The sequence below is a fragment of the Podarcis vaucheri genome (assembly GCF_965113315.1).
Source record: "Podarcis vaucheri genome assembly, chromosome: 1".
NCBI lineage: Eukaryota > Metazoa > Chordata > Lepidosauria > Squamata > Lacertidae > Podarcis > Podarcis vaucheri.
In genome coordinates, this window is record NC_138759.1 from 22,937,624 (window position 1) to 22,954,476 (window position 16,853).

Here is a 16,853-nt window from a genome sequence, read left to right on the forward strand (position 1 = left end):
ACATGGAAAAACGAAACATCATCCACTTTGATATGTTCAGTAGGAATTTCTTTTCAAATACATTGTGGTAAGAAAAGAGTAAGAGTTAACTGGGGGGGGCACTGAATGAACACTCATTCACTGCATGTGATTCGAATGTCTTCGCTCAAATTAGTGCTTCCCCCCCAGCTTGCATATCTTCCTGTTACATAAAAATGTAAGGCTGTCGTCACACAGCAGTTCATGCGGCTGCCAACGGATGGTGCTGCAAACTGCAGCATGATGACAAGCAAGGGAGAGGAAACCAAATATGTTTGCTGTGGGTTTTTTGTTCTTTTTTTTTTTTTTCCCTTCCTTAATTCAAAATTACCTCCACCAAACAGGGGATATTTATACACTTGTTTGTGGTCTGTATAGAGGGGGGAAAACTTGTTTTGATTGTACTGTACCTTTCTGCTTGATTAGAAAAATTGGTGCTTGAAGCCAACCTGGCGGAGAAGGAGGCAAACAAAAACAATTTATTTTTATTAAAGTAAAATAGTCGAAATGGCTGGTGCAATCAAATCAAATCCCAGATAAAATGACTTCACAATCATGAAGACTATCTTTGGTCAATACCTGGCTGGCAAAATCTGACATACTTTTGCTAAACCATTATCATAGAATCATAGAGTTGGGAGGGATCACAAGGGTCATCTAGTCCAACCCCCTGCAATGCAGGAATCTTCCACTCTATGTGGGGCTCGAACCCATGACCCTGAGATTAAGAGTCTCATGCTCTCCCAACTGAGCTATGCAGAACAGCTTGGCCACTGTTGCAAAACTGTCAGAACTTCTATTCACTTTCCCTTCTCGTGACAAAGAGGAAGTGATGAAAGCATGTGCACTTAGCATACAAATGGGCTCAGGTCCAATCCCTTCCAACTTCACAGGCAAGTGAAAGTATAAATTATGGAGAAAGCGAAAGGTGAGGATATGACATGGGGGCAGGACATTTTCAGCTGGGAGCCCACTGTCCTCTGCAAGAAGCAGTTTTCCCCAGATACCAGTAGTTCTCACTGTGAGGTTAAACATCAAAACTTCATCAGTTATCTGATGTTTACAGCAGTTCCCGGGCAGAATCCCTCAGCAGCAATCTCTAACCAATTTTCAGGTTTCTCCATGCCACTTATCATGAAGGACAGGGAACTATTGGCCATGCTGCTTGGGGATTTTGGAGTCCAACATCTAGAGGACATGAACCTCTCCATCCTGGATATTAGCAACAATCTTTAACTACCTTTCAAATTCCTCCATGCCCCTTCTTATATCGCGTGGTGTCCAGATATTGTCAGACTCCATCTCCCACCAGCCCCAGTCAGTGTGGATGACAGTCAGGGGTTATGGGAGTTGTAGCCCAACAACACTTGAGTTCCCCATCCCTAATATAAGCGTTCCCATACATTCAGGATTACTGAGTGACAGCGACGATAGTCAGCTCCCTCATGGTTACAAACCATTTCTGCACAGAAGGGAGGGAAGCAAGATGCATAGCTCAGTGACAGAGCATCTGCTTTCCATGCAGAAGTTCCCATATTCAATCTCTGACATTTCTAGATAGGGCTGGGGGAGAGTCCTGCCTGAAACCCTGGGGAGCTTCTATTTAAAAAGCTAATGCTATTCTAGGCTGCATCAACAGATGTATAGCGTCTAAATCAAGGGAAGTAAAATAGTAAAATAGAGCAGTAAAATAGTACTGCTCTATTCTGCCTTGGTCAGACCAGAATACTGTGTCTAATTCTGGGCACCACAGTTTAAGAAGGATGTTGACAAGCTGGAAAGTGTGCAGAGGAGGGTGACCAAGATGATCAAGGATCTAGAAACCAAGCCTTATGAGGAATGGTTGAAGGAGCTGGGTATGTTTAGCCGGGAGAAGAGGAAATGGAGAGGAGAGATGATTGTTGTTGTTTAGTCATTTAGTCGTGTCCAACTCTTCATGACCCCATGGACCAGAGCACGCCAGCCACTCCTGTCTTCCACTGCCTCCCGCAGTTTGGTCAAACTCATGTTCGTAGCTTCGAGAACACTGTCCAACCATCTCGTCCTCTGTCGTCCCCTTCTCCTTGTGTCCTCAATCTTTCCCAACATCAGGCTGTTTTCCAGGGAGTCTTCTCTTCTCATGAGGTGGCCAAAGGAATGGAGCCTCAGCTTCAGGGTATGTCCTTCCAGTGAGCACTCAGGGCTGATTTCCTTAAGAATGGAGAGGTTTATCTTCTTGCAGTCCATGGAACTCTCAAGAGTCTCCTCCAGCACCATAATTCAAAAGCATCAATTCTTCGGCGATCAGCCTTCTTTATGGTTCCGCTCTCACTTCCATACATCACTACTGGGAAAACCATAGCTTTAACTATATGGACCTTTGTCAGCAAGGTGATGTCTCTGCTTTTTAAGATGCTGTCTAGGTTTGTCATTGCTTTTCTCCCAAGAAGCAGGCGTCTTTTAATTTCGTGGCTGCAGTTAACATCTGCAGTGATCATGGAGCCCAAGAAAGTAACCACCTTTAAACATCTCAAGGACTGTCACACGGAAGATGGAGCAAGCTTGTTTTCTCCTGCTCTGGAGCGTAGGACTCCAAACCAATGACTTCAAGTTACAAGAAAGAAGATTCTGACTAAACATCAGGCAGAACTTTCTAAGAGCTGTTCAACAGTGGAATGATCTCCCTCAGGAGGTTGTGGACTCTGCTTCCTTGGAGGTTTTTAAGCAGAGGTTGGATGGCCACCTGTCATGGATACTTTAGTTTAGATTCCTACATTGCAGGGGTTGGACTAGATGACCCTTGGGATCCCTTCCATCTCTACCTTTCTATGATTCTATGTCAATGAAGGTGATACTAAGCAAGGTGGACCATTAGTCTGAGTCAGTATAAAGCAGCAAGGCAAGGCAAGGCAAGGCAAGGCAAGGCAAGGCAAGTTTCTTACCTTCCTACAGACTGCATGATATCCAGCAACAAAGGAGCAGCCAGATCTGGGCTGAGGTGAATAAACGTGGAGAGAACCACAATGGCCAGACCTAATGTTTCTTCATCATACTCTTCCAAGATGGCTCCACAATCATGGCACCTATAAGAAAATTATGAAGAGGAAGTCTGGGGATTAAAAGAGGACATTACATCCCTACAGTGATTAAAGCCATGACTGATGGATCTGTGGGTTGGCTTGCAGGAAAGGAAGGAAGACATTTATTCAGCATTAGCTGCTGTGGGCACTGACTGGCAGGCTGCTCCTGCAATGCCAAGAGACATCTTTGAAAACTTTGCCAAGGCTGTGTGTGTGTGTGTGTGTGTGTGTGTGTGTGTAATGTGTGATCTTAAGGGACATGTCAGATGCAGGAGAGATGAGGCAGAATATCACAGGGCACAGAAAGAGACAAACAACATTGGGAAACCAGTACATATCGGCCCAATGGGCATGCTTGGGTAATTTGATCAACCACTCACTAATGTCTCCAACAGATTGTGATATTTGAACTTAATGGGATTGTATAGGCAATTTTCCTCTTCCCTCTCAGCAGCAGCAGGAGAAAATGCCAGCAAGGTCATGAAAGTCAATCTCATTTAGCCCAGTTTACTACCTGCTGCCAAAGCTTTCTGGAAGCAGGCTGACTGACCGGCTGATACAAAATTAACCTCACGAGAGATTTGGTCATTTGCAAAAATAAAATGAAAATCTTAATTCTACTTCCTTTTATTCCCTTTGTAATGCTACAGTCAGGGTTTTTCTAGCCACTGGTACCTGATTAATGCATTCAGAGGAGTAATGAAGAATGGTCAGAGCACAAGGTGAGATACCATTCCCAACACATTTTTGTCTGAGTACTTTGCCTCTGGGCACCTCCAGGGGTGGCCACATGTCCTGTTTTACACAAGACAGTCCTCTATTTGAAGGCGTACCTTGTTTCGAGGGTTCTTCAATCCCAGCCCAGTTTAAAGATAAAGAAGGAGGAAGAACAGCTGTATTGAAGATGCCCATCAAGGCTTAGCGCTGGGATAGCACACTGAACAGGTCCATCTTTCTCACTATTGCGAGATGTACTACAGTTCTATTTACACTACAGTAATTATGTCTAAATGTGCATGGATTTAAGCATTGTGAATTTTATGCCAACCTGTTCCCCAGTCCTCTTTTTGGGCTGTGTGCAATTCATCATCCTAGCATCTGCCCAGTTGCCACTGCTTCCATGACAGGGCCTTTTCAGTGGCAGCTCCCCATTGTGGAATGCTTTCCCTGGTCAAGTGCATCTGTCCCCCTCATTATTGACTTATTATTAATAATAAATTAATAAATTTGTATGCCGCTCTTCATCCGTAGATCTCAGGGGGTTCACAACATAAAAAATACAGCATAAAAACAAACAGAAAAGCAGACTTACAGTATGAATTTCAAAACATTCCTGATTACCCAGGCATTTTATATTGTCAACTATCCTGTGATCCTCAGATGAAGGGTGGAATAATAATAATAATAATAATAATAATAATAATAATAATAATAATATGACTGAATGGCACTGTTCCTGGCAATTCTGAGATCTCTGGCTGAAACAATGATTTTCATGGTTTTAAGAATATTTTTAACTTAATTTAATTGTGATTTTGATTGATGTGTTTGGCACCCAGGGCTCCTTTTTGGGCGAGGGGGGGGGGAGGAAAGATACACATTGAATAAATATTCAAATAACTCAATAAATAAACCTGTTATTTCCCCATAATGTCCCTTTAAAAATAGGACTCCTGTCAAAAATTGCATTGCAGTCTTTTCTTGTTATTTCCCCCTCCCTTTGCCCCACCCCACCCAAATCATCAAAATGAGAATCATACTCCTATCGGGGGAAAGGGAGGTTTTTCTTGCCTTGAGGGAGCTTTTTTTCAAAATAATAATAATCCCCAGTTCTCATCTAGTCTAAATCTTGTTACAAGTGCCTTCTATTTTGGCCTTCCAACTTTCTTTACTTGAAAAGTTTAAGAAAGTCTTCTAAAGATACTTCCAGTTTTGTTTGGGTTACAAAGTTTGCTGCTGCTGCTGCTGCTGCTGCTTATAAAACAGCTCTATGTCTATGGTTGGTCTTAAATGACAAACCACTAAATACGTAAGTGGCTACCTGTTAACCTCTGGGCTAAGTTCTAAGCTGGTTTCAGTGTATAAAGCCCGATACGGGGTGGGACTGGGATACCTGAAAAATCATCTCTCCCCTTATATAGCCAGTCAGACCACTGCACTTTGCAGCTGAAGGTCTTCTGTAGATATCAGGGGGTCTGTTTCACCCAATGTAGGAATCAGGCACAAAACTACTCTTAGGAATTTCCTCCCCTTGAGTATCAGACGGGCATCATCTCTGTTGCCTCTTCAGCGCTTACTGAAGACTTTCTTCTTTTAACAAGCCTTTTTAAAAGAGACCTTTCCCAGTCTGAACCTGCACTGGAATAGCTTTGTAGATGTTTTGACTGTTTCATCATTTGTGTGTTTGTCATCATTTGTGTGTGCAATTAGTATGAAGAAATGAAGATGCTTACTTGTCAGTCATCATGGTCGGTTGGTCATCAATAAAATCTTCGGGTGCTGGTACAAACATACTGACTATACTGGGTGCTGACAGCAAGCTAGATTTTGTGGCACCTAGAGAGAGAAGGGGGAGAGAAAGAGGAAGGAAGGAAGGAAGGAAGGAAGGAAGGAAGGAAGGAAGGAAGGAAGGAAGGATCCTTGAATATTAATGGGATTAAAAAACAAAAGTAACTGTTTTGTTCGTGAAAGTAGATTTCTCTTTTGACCAATGGATCCTATTGACAATACCTTCTGCTGATGTAAATTTTATCAAAAGTGATGAGATGTCTCTAAACTAATCAAAGATCTGCTAGAGGATACTTCTCCAGAGAAATCTGAAGGATCGTCCCCAATAAAGAGCCGCGCTAGAAGCACAAATAGCAGTGAGTTTGGAGAACCCCTTCGATCATACTTGGTTTCTTGTTCTTCTATGATATTCTCTATCAAAGTCAAAGACACCAAAAGAAGAAACCAAGAGGATGTTCCAGTTTTGCATTCACAATCCTGTTCCGGTCCCTTCTTTAGAGGAAAGAGGCGCACTACAGAACAGAGCTGGCCAGCCAGAGATTCTTTCAATCACTGGGTTGGTTCTTTTTGTGATGTTAGATGAAATACTTCTCACCTTTAAGAAAGGTTAGGGACTGAAAGTGTCCATTCATCAAGACCTGGCAAACAGTTTCACTTAGACAGAGGAGGCGAAATGAAATCTTAGCTTTGGATGGCTAGCATCTGTCAGAGGCAAAACAGGCCGATATGAGAGTAAACTCATCATCTATATATGCTGGGTGATTTGGGGCTTAGAAAGAGTACAATTGAAAGAGGGTCACTACAGCGCCTTTTTCAAATAGAAACATGGGGAAGCCGTGTAAACCTGGGGGGGCAGAGTCAGAGGTTAAGGAGAGTGGGTCACAGAGCTAAGACTATCTGGAAAACACAGACAGGTAGTGAACTACTGGGCAATTAATAATGTTTTTTTTTGGGGGGTTAACATGTCCAAAGAAGCCTGGCAATCCATGGTAGTTATACAGATGTGATTTCTGCAGCTGCCATTACATAAACACTTTCTTATGGTAAATAAGGTTACTGCAACATCATTTGGAATCAGTGTTAGATCCTGCCGTGCTAAAATGGACTAGGAAGCCAACCTCAAACAATCATTGTGTTAAGCTTGGTACAAATATTTCTTCTCTGCAAAGACTTCCTCCATCAAGTCTGAGAATGGATATCTTCAATGGTCCTTTTGAGCTTAACTTGATGGACTCTTGGTCTTCAGAACTCTTCAACAATGATAACACAGATTGAAAGCTGTACTGATTACATGTGCCTGGCCTAACTCTTTCTTTGTGACTTAAGGGATTGAATGGCTTCCCTAGCACAAAATTCTGAGGCAGCTGGAAGCTGGTGTGTGCAGTTAGAAGCCAGGAGATAACATGAAGTTGCAGGTCTGTATATCAGCAGGTGGCGAGGGGAGGTCACCTACTTTAACCAGAACATCGCAATAAGAATGTACAATTTCCCTATCCCCTATCGTATTGTGCTATAACATGAAATAAGGATAGCTCAGAATTCATTACAGGGGTTAGATTAGTGAGACGCCTGAGAGACAAAGCAATTTCAGAGTCAGATTGCTGCTCTTTTGCAAAGAAACAGTTGCCAAACTTTGCTAGAGATCATAAACAAGAAAAAACCGATTGCGCTGAAAGAAGAACATTGTGAGAGCTCCAAGTTGCCCACTTCAAACCTGGGCTGGGGAGATATCTAGTCTTGTAATCCAAGGCTCTGTGCAAAATGGTCGATGAGGTCAGCTCAGAGACTGCCAGAACCACCATCACATTCAGATCTAACTAAGCACCTTGGTTGTGAAGCTGCGGAGGTGAAACCAAGGCTGAATGGACACTGAACTAACCTCTTATTCTTAGTGGTGGTCCCTCCAGGTCAGGGTTTAGGCAAACTGAGACATTGCACGGCCTCTTCCCATGCTGTATCTGTTCTGTGGATAAACAGAGAACTTCAGTCCCCTCTAGTCTCCGTTGAGAGTCTGCCACCAGCACCACAAAGACACCAAACACGAGCACAACAGCTAGCGACAAACAGCTAATGCAAGGCAACTAGAAAAAAGACAACTCCTACTGGAAAGAGAAGAAGGAAGACCAGGTCAGACCATTTGTCCATTTAGCTCATTGTTGTGAACTGGCAGTCTTCCCCAGCCCTGCCTTGAGATTTAACCTGAGATTGCATTCGCTGAATGTCTTTCACATCTTTTAAGTGGAGATACCAGGAATTGAGCCTGGTACCTTCTGCATATGAAGTATGTCTCCCCCACTGAGCGGTATCCCCTGCCTAGATGCTGAGCCCACTTCCTAACTTAAATATATAGTTTAAAGAAGGCAGAGAATGTGCTGAAATAGCAACAGCTGGGGTCAAGCACAAAGACCTACTGGTTTTTTTGAGGGGCGGTCTAACGTTCCTCAGATCTTTAGATTTGGGCACCACGTCATTCCTACCAAACTGTAGAAGAGCTGAAGTGGTCAGAGGATTTGGATTATATATGAAATTGGGAACTATATACAGAAAGAAATGGAATATGTTAAGGGCTGTAGAAGAAGGCAATGTCAAGCAAACAGCAAAACAAGATCAAAGATGCTCACCACAATGGACCAGGATGCTTTAGGTTTACATGGCGAATTTGCATTGCAGAAAAAGAATCCGAGGATGGACAGTTTGAAATGAAGTGTGAGAAAGGCGAACCCAAAAGTCACCTCCACAAAACTGAAGCTTCCCCCCCTAACTAAAGACATTTGTGGAGCGGAAAGAAAATGGAAAAGAATGGCAAACTGTGGCAAACTGCACCAATTCTGAAACAAGTTTAGCAATTATCTATGTTAAAATCAGAGGTGAAGCAGAGCAGAAGACATGTGGTAGCCAAGAAGTAAATGAAACTAGCGTTCTTCTTTTCTAGGTGAAATAAGCAGAGTTGTCACCAGCAGATTTGGGAGTCTGGCAGGATCAAACCCACCGCAGAATTGGGGGGAGGGGATTTCCCACATTTTCCAGAAGGTCCATCTGGGTTTGGAATACTGCAATCTCACCACTGCCAATCTTGTGAGGCTGTGTTAGGGCTCCTGAAGCCTGAATGGCACAGCTTGGTGCATGCTGCTGTCCCCATGCACTCCTCAAGTACAGTCCCCATATTGCCAGAAATGCTAACTCTTCAGAGATGGCAGGAAAAATGGGGGAAGGATGGGCAGTGCAGTGAAGGTTCAGTGACATCATTGGCACACTACGGGGCCTAACAGCAGAAATGGGACTGTATGATATAGCAAACAAGACAGCAGAAAAATTAATCTGGTAAATCTGGGACTGTTCATGAACAGGAATCTTTAGTCCAATCCCAGGGTGAGTTATCCGAAACAATGCTGATCTCAGAACCACAGGTGCCCAAGAAGGAACAGAACACTAAACTGATTCTGAATTAAACGGCCGTTTCTGATCCATGTGCATCAACTAATCTTGTGACAGAAACATTTCCCTTGTTTTCCATCTTGGGAATTCTCCTGGCATTTCCCGCTTCATTGCAGAAGTTCCCCAAATGCATAATTTTGGAAGATAACTGCAGTGAAGCATCTGGTCCCTGTAATTTGCCAGGATCTATCATTCTGTAAAATCATCAGCCGAGTGGGACATCCTGGAGGATTCTACAGAATTATGGAGGGATGGGAAAGAGAGCCAAAGGCTTAATAAATGTTTAGTGTGGTTAGCAAAGATATGTTAATAGACACACACACACTGAAAACCAAATGTATTCATTTTGTTTATAAACAACGATAAGGGAAGTAGGAGGACAGAAGTCTTGATTATAAAAACGACCACAATTTGTATGAACTAGCGGTCCAGCCTGACCCGATCCAGTGTGAGGAACTTGCTGCTCTTCAGATGCTGTTGGACTCCAACTCCCATCAGCCCCAGCTGGCATGGTCAGTGGCTGAGGATGATGGGAATTGTAGTCCAGCAATGGCTGGAGGGCCACAGGTTCCACCATCCCTCCTTCAGGGTATCACGTTCTACTTTGACCACCCGCTGGTTGTAAGTGGCATAGCTGCCTCCTGTGTGGGAATAAATTGAGCTACTATGAAACCAATGATGAAGCTCAACCAGGGGAAGAAGAGGCGAGTGTTTCTTTCCCCAGGGAAATACCTTTTGCTAGTGCACAGAAGTAAAATCCTTGAGGAATACTTCTCTGAGGAATACTTGCCTTTTCGTTTCCAAGGACCCAACTAAACATGGGGGGAAGAGCTGCATAAAAATGACCCCATACACTTCTAAAAGCAAACAAACAACCCAGCAAAATGGGAGAGGGACAAAGTGGTGTTTTCCTGGTCAAGGAAATACAGTGGCACCTTTGGTTAAGTACTTAATTTGTTCTGGAGGTCCGTTCTTAACCTGAAACTGTGTGGTGTAGTGGTTAAGAGCGGTAGTCTCGTAATCTGGGGAACCGGGTTCGCGTTTCCGCTCCTCCACATGCAGCTGCTGGGTGACCTTGGGCTAGTCACACTTCTCTGAAGTCTCTCAGCCCCACTCACCTCACAGAGTGTTTGTTGTGGGGGAGGAAGGGAAAGGAGAATGTTAGCCGTTTTGAGACTCCTTAAAGGGAGTGAAAGGCGGGATATCAAATCCAAACTCTTCTTCGTCTTAACCTGAAGCACCACTTTAGCTAATGGGGCCTCCCGCTGCCACTGTGCCACCAGAGCACGATTTCTGTTCTCATTCTGAAGCAAAGTTCTTAACCCGAGGTACTATTTCTGGGTTAGCAGAGTCTGTAACCTGAAGCGTATGTAACCTGAGGTACCACTGTAGTAGCTTTGGGGGATGATTTTCATCAGGAAAGTTATGCAGCAGAGAAAGGGTTAACTCACCTCCCCCAGCATTGTGGGCTGATCCAAATCTCTCTCTCTTTCACATCCACACAGAAGGCACACCCACACCATATACTTAGCACACGCGTATCCTGCTTTAGCAGTCACAGAGAATCCCTGAGAACTGCAGCTTGTTAAGGATGCATTCTTAACAAATAACGGTTCCCAGGATTCTCCGCGAGTGTTAAAGTGGTTTAAGAGTGACCACACACACACACTCACGGTCCTATTTGTTCTAATTAGCAGGATCTCATACACCATGCCTAGGTGCACCTGTGGTCATCAAGAGAGAGGTCTGAAATCAGGACTGGCTCAAGGAATTTGGCTGTTGGACTACAACATATAAGGTAAAGGACCACTGGACGGTTAAGTCCAGTCAAAGAAGACTATGGGGTTGTGACGCTCATCTCATTTTCAGGCTGAGGGAGCCAGCGTTTGTCCACAGACAGCTTTCCGGGTCATGTGGCCAGCATGACTAAACCGCTTCTGGCGCAACAGAACACCGTGACAGAAACCAGAGTACACGGAAACGCCACTTACCTTCCCGCTGCAGCGGTACCTATTTATCTACTTGCACTGGTGTGCTTTCGAACTGCTAGGTTGGCAGGAGCTGGGACAGAGCAATGATAGCTCACATCGTCTTACGGATTCGAACTGCCAACCTTCTGATCGGCAAGCCCAAGAGGCTCAGCGGTTTAAAGAATAGGATCGCATCTTCTCCCCACTCCACGTATAGAAACTGACTGAACTGTCAGATTAATCTTAATTCAACACTGGTGTCAAGATAGCATTCTTGACCACACCTGCAGCAGCAGGCCAGGTTAGGGGGCCAAGGACAGGCCATTTGAAAACAGAGAGGAATAGCTAGGAAGCTGAGATGGAAGACTTGCAGGCTACTGTGCCCCAGCATCTGTGGTTGCCTCATTCTGCCTAATGGTAGGGCTGCCCCTGCCTAATATAGAAGCAGAGATATATGAAAGCAAAAGCAGTATCCATTGATCCAGCCATGCACATCCTCAGTTTAGATCAAACTGGTGTTCAATCTGTGGTGTTTGAAGATTTCACAGAAGAAAAACAGTGGCTTCCCTATCAACAAGATCGTAGTCTTTCCGTTGACTTGGTTTTAAGCCAGGCTTCTTTCCAAAGAATCATAGAATTGTAGAGTTGCAAGAGGATCACCTAGTCCAATGCCCTGCAATGTAGGAATATTCAGCTGTCCTATATGGGGATCGAACCTGCAGCCTTGGAGTTATCAGCACCGTGCTCTAGCCAACTGAGCTATGCAGTGGAAGATTCTACAACACCAGCAATTCAACACAGCAAGCAGACGCAGCCATTGATTAGCCTATGGGACCAGAAAGATGGAAGAGAAAGGAAAGGGAAAAGAGAGGCACACAGGGACACAGGGATGGAGGGTGGAAATACTTACCAGTGTCCCATGTGCTGATATTATGAGGGGCACTAGATTGGTGTTCCAGCTGCCTCTTCATTAGCTGGTTCATAGTGAGAGCTCCCAGAGAACCCCTCTTCATTTGTCGGAACTGGGCTGCAAGTCAGAAATGGAAGAGTTTCAGGATGGAGATTTTCACTAGGCACATATTATAAAGTGAACCGATCTAACCACACCTCCCCTACTAACACATAGTTCAGAATGTAATCATCCTTCGACTTTTTGCGCTCCTCTGTTTTCTACAATACAGTCCTTGGCTAAAAAATAAAATAAAAGAATACCTATTTTAGGATAAAATACATTCCGAAATGAGTTCACTGAGATGAAATACATGTTTAAATATGATTTTGGAACTCGTTATGCAGTAAGATTGAGACGCAGAACAAGGAACCACGGAGAAGAGGGGAGGGAAGTCAAAGAAAATGTTGATGTTTGTTTAGATTTAATTTTTGTTGTAGAAACATTGTAAAATGAAAAATTGGGTTTTATTTTATTTTTAAAGAAAACAAGTCTACTCCATCTTTTGCAAGATAGTCCTTCGGGAATATTTGAAGAAACTGATCGCCGGATCCAGTGAGATTTGTGTGTGTGTGTGTGTGTGTGTGTGTTTTCTCACCATTCAGTGTTCCATGTGGAAAGGGAGGAGTATGGCTTATAGACAATTTCAGCAAAGAGAAGGCTATAAATGACCACCAATGGCTACCAGTCATGATGCCTATGTTTTCCCTCCAATACTGGAATCACTACGTCTCTGAATAACAGTTTCTGAGGATCTTGGGTAGAAGAGTGCTACCACACTCATGGTCTCCTTCTGATTTCCCCATAGGAATCAGGCTGGCTGCTGTGATGTGAAAACAGAAAGCTAGATAGGTTTTTGGTCTGATCCAGTAGAACATATTAAAAAAACATTTTTTTAAAAAAGAGAAGAACGTAAGAAACTATGAACATGTTCCGAAATCTGGCCCATGGCTGCCTCAACTCACTCTGGGAACTCAGCTACATTAGTGAAAATAAAATGTTATAAATGTGTTATAACGCTGTATGGCGCTGTAGAGCTGAATTAGGAACTCTATGAAATTTCTCATTGTGAGCTTTAAAATGTGTTTTTTTCCCCAGAGGATTTTTTATAGTTGTGAAGCTTCAGCCTTGATGAATCCCATCATCAGCCTGATAGGGTTTGGAATCTAGGATTTACCAGGAGCCAATGCAAAGCCCTAAGGAAAATAAAATTTGAAGAGACTGTGTGGTTTTGTTTGGAAGGATTTGGTTTTTGGATCCAAAGCAAGCATTAGTACCGGTCCATGTCACCTGCTGGTGAATGTCCGACTGAACCCATTTCAAAAGTATTTCAGTGCAGAGTGCTGCCCTCGGATGCACTTGTGCACATTTCGCTTCTTTCAATACCCCAAACAACATCCTGTCTAACCTGCTGGAATTGATGCAAATTCTGGTTCCATTTGATATAACAGGATTTGATATAATAGGATTCTGTGCTTTTAAAAGAGAAGCATCCTGCAGAAAGAAGTCTTTCACATCCAGTTGGGAACAACATAACTTCCATCAGCTCCAGTGCAATGGATTGAAATGAAAGCCTTATCAGTTTATCAAACACTGAATTTCCCAATGAAAGAACAGCAATTAAAATTTCAGAGCAGACATTATTGCTTGGGGCGCAGATGAGAGTTGAAAACATAGGAAATTGGCTGTTTTGAAATTGCTCCTTTGCTTTTATAATGGAAATTAAAGCTTCTCTTAGGCATATTATTCATTATCAGAACACTGATTTCGGTTTCTGGGAGTTACTTATCTGATGTCTCAAGGACAGCTTTGACTATTAATACTGGAGTGGTTATTTTTATAATGGGGGTGGGAATGAAAGGATTCTCTAATATTTGAGGTGCAGCTGGGCCAATACAGCACAATATCCATGTTTCTGACTATATGAGTTTTCTCACATAATATTTTATGCATGACCACGCTATCAATGGCTTTATAAAATCAATCTGGCAACCATTTTAAAGTAGCCATACATGGCCCAGAAAACTTGGAACAGTTATTTATTTATTTCATAAAATTTATTAGCTGTAAAGAACCTCAAAGTGGTTTACAAAAGATAAAGCAGCAAAATCAAGAAAAAATTACAAGCCTACTTTAAAACATAAAAAACTAAACCAATAAACCAGATCAAAATTGCCTCATTTATGACAAGAGAGGGAAACTGGATCCCACCAGATCCTTATCTCTCCCACCCCACCCCTGAGGGCTGCATTTGACAGGTGTGCCCAGCTGTCAATCTCTTGATGTCACAGTGATGTTAGGTGACCAATCTTCCCCTGCACAGCTAATCGTCAGCGCTTGCGAAGAAAGATGCATGGGGCATTTGTAATGCCCGACAATCAGTTGGGTATTCGGGTCATTCCATATCAAGTGATCCAATCTGTTTACCGCATGTGATCCAATTTTCTTAATATTTTGTACACTTGTTGAATGATCAAAACTAAGTTTAAATCTAAAATTTTAATTTTTTATCCCATCCTGTTTGTGAGTTATGAGGGTTTGAAATTTTTTAAATTTGAAAATTTTGGCCTTACCAGACTACACTAAAACCTTAAAAGCTCGGCCCACAATTGAGATGTGTCAAAACTAAAAACAGCAATCTCTTCAGAACTTCACGGGCTTTAGTATGATATGCCACACGATGGACTTCCTTTAAATGCTTTATTGGGTTCTATTTAGGATGAATGGGTCTTCTTGGAGTAAAATGTAACAGAATAAACAAGACTTCAAACTATAATATCAAGCATTTCTTTAAAAAGTTGTATCTGAAAAGCTAGTCAGGCTCTTTTAAAAAGGTGTTTGAAGTGATAGCTTGCTATTGCATGATAGAATAAATATTTTGAAAGAATTCTTGTTAGTACTTCTTTTCATGAACATTACAATAAAACGAATAACAAACAAAATTATGGAGAAAAAACCTTGCACATGAAATGGGTCTGAAAACATTTATTTTTCCATTATTTATACTTTACACCAAACACTGAGCTTTTAATGTTTTTGTGTAAGGCCAAAATTGTCATTTTTTTAAAAAATATCAAACCCTCATAACTCACAAACGGGATGAGATAAAAAATCAAAATTTTAGAATTAAACTTAGTTTTGATCATTCAACAAGTGTACAAAATATTAAGAAAATTGGATGACAAAAAAGTAAAAAAAGTTGAATTACTTGATATGGAATGGCCCATCCATGCTTGCCAGATAGCTTGTATAGGAGTTTGGCAATCCCTGATGATCTGCTGATTGCCACACACCATGCCATAAACAGCATATACAATGTATTAGGTGGAAATGCTTGCAAAAATAATAATAATATGTGTATGTTGATGAATTTTCATGAGGACTTCATAAAAGAAAAAAGCTAACCAATGTGGAAATATGGGGAACTTATGACTGGAAAAACAGGGAGCTGAAAGAAACTGATTTATCCATTTCCTCCTAGTATGCCTTGCTCTTAAGACTGCCAACGCCACTCCCATTCTCACAGAGTCAATTAATCGGCCTGCGCACAAGGCACATAAAGGACCAGTCAAATGTAAATTAGTGGAGGAAGGTGATGCGCCAGATGGCAAAACCGTCCTAAGAAGCCCTCAAGTGCCGTAACAGAGTTCCTCTCCTCAAAGCCAGGGGAAAACTTACTTGACATGGAAGAATGGCTACTCATCTCTGGTACACCTGCTTCAAGTGTCGGCGCAGATGATGATTCCCTTGGCATTTCGAGGGTTGAAAGGACTTTAGCTGAAGCATCTGCAAAGAGAAACAGTGCTTGAAGCTCAGATTCTCTTTTTGGCCTTAAAAAAAAAAAACCAAAACCCCAGGGAACGCTTGTTCATCAACCACCCTTTCCCAGTCTAATTCCCACCCCCCACTTCGCCCCAATACACCACTTGGCTCTACAAGCGATGGTTTGGAATAAACGAGACACTTTGACAGAAAAAAGGCTCCCGCTTATTACAAATGACTTTGAAATGAGATTTGTGCATAAGGAAAACATCCTGAAGTGTTTGGCTTTTACTTTATGTGAGCACTTGGCATTCACTTCTAGGAGGACGATAAATGCACCTCACTCACGGAAGCTTCTGCACAAGGTCCTACCCTCCCACCCCTTCATTGGCAGAGATCCTAAAAGGGGCGTAATAGAAGGGTGCAAATTGCACCTCTTTGGGGAACTCAGAAATATACAAAACCCTGTTTCAAGATGCCTCTCCCAATATTACAGTATGCCCATGAGCTGAAATACGGCGGGGAGGCCATTGCGGTTGTAGCACCTTTAACAGAGATCCAATTGGTCAGAAACCAGAACAGGGTCTTCTCTAAAGTGGCACCCCAGCTCCGGAATTCTCACCCTCATTTCTGCTCGCCAGACAGAACTATCGCCTCTCCTTGCACATGCCGTCCTGGAAATTCTCCCAACTCCACAGAGTTGTTTTGGAGTGCATGAAGGGACATGAGGGGGGGTGAGAAAGGGGAAAGCCCATTATGGTTGAGCAGAGGTTCCCAAACTTATTTGGCCTACCGCCTGGTGGTAAGTGTCATTGCACAACAGATGGAACATGTACAAATATTTTTTCTTCATTTTTTCCTTCTCTTCTCTGATTCCTTTATGCTTCCACCCCCCCCCTTATTTTTATTCAATGCCGCCACCCCAATTGCACCCAAGGCTACTACCACCCCCCACCATGGATTGTCCCAGCGCCCCCCGGGGGCGGTATCGCCCACCTTGGGGAATGCTGTGCTATGTTAGTTTCTGTTTGTGCCACTGTGCTGCTGCTTAGAGTCACAAGACTCTGTTTACATTCCAGAGACAGTCCAGGCTGTTGGAAGTCTCACGGGAGACGGATGTGACGTTACTGGTTTCCTGTTCCTTTGTTTGTT

At 42.9% G+C, this 16,853-nt stretch overlaps 1 protein-coding gene across 7 annotated transcripts in view; it reads right to left on the reverse strand.

The window, feature by feature from the left end:
* The window catches only part of UNC79 (unc-79 homolog, NALCN channel complex subunit), a 148,298-nt gene that overhangs the window by 40,604 nt on the left and 90,841 nt on the right, over nucleotides 1–16,853 (reverse strand). For 6 of the 7 annotated variants that reach the window (XM_082231728.1, XM_082231729.1, XM_082231726.1 and 3 more), the window contains 6 exons: nucleotides 15,618–15,725; nucleotides 11,901–12,017; nucleotides 7,465–7,548; nucleotides 5,531–5,633; nucleotides 2,940–3,080; nucleotides 429–467 (listed from right to left, as the gene is read on the reverse strand). In XM_082231728.1, coding sequence (XP_082087854.1) covers nucleotides 429–467; nucleotides 2,940–3,080; nucleotides 5,531–5,633; nucleotides 7,465–7,548; nucleotides 11,901–12,017; nucleotides 15,618–15,725 — 592 coding nt within the window. The remainder of the gene's footprint in view (nucleotides 1–428; nucleotides 468–2,939; nucleotides 3,081–5,530; nucleotides 5,634–7,464; nucleotides 7,549–11,900; nucleotides 12,018–15,617; nucleotides 15,726–16,853) is intronic. The other variant, XM_082231727.1, reaches the window with a different exon arrangement.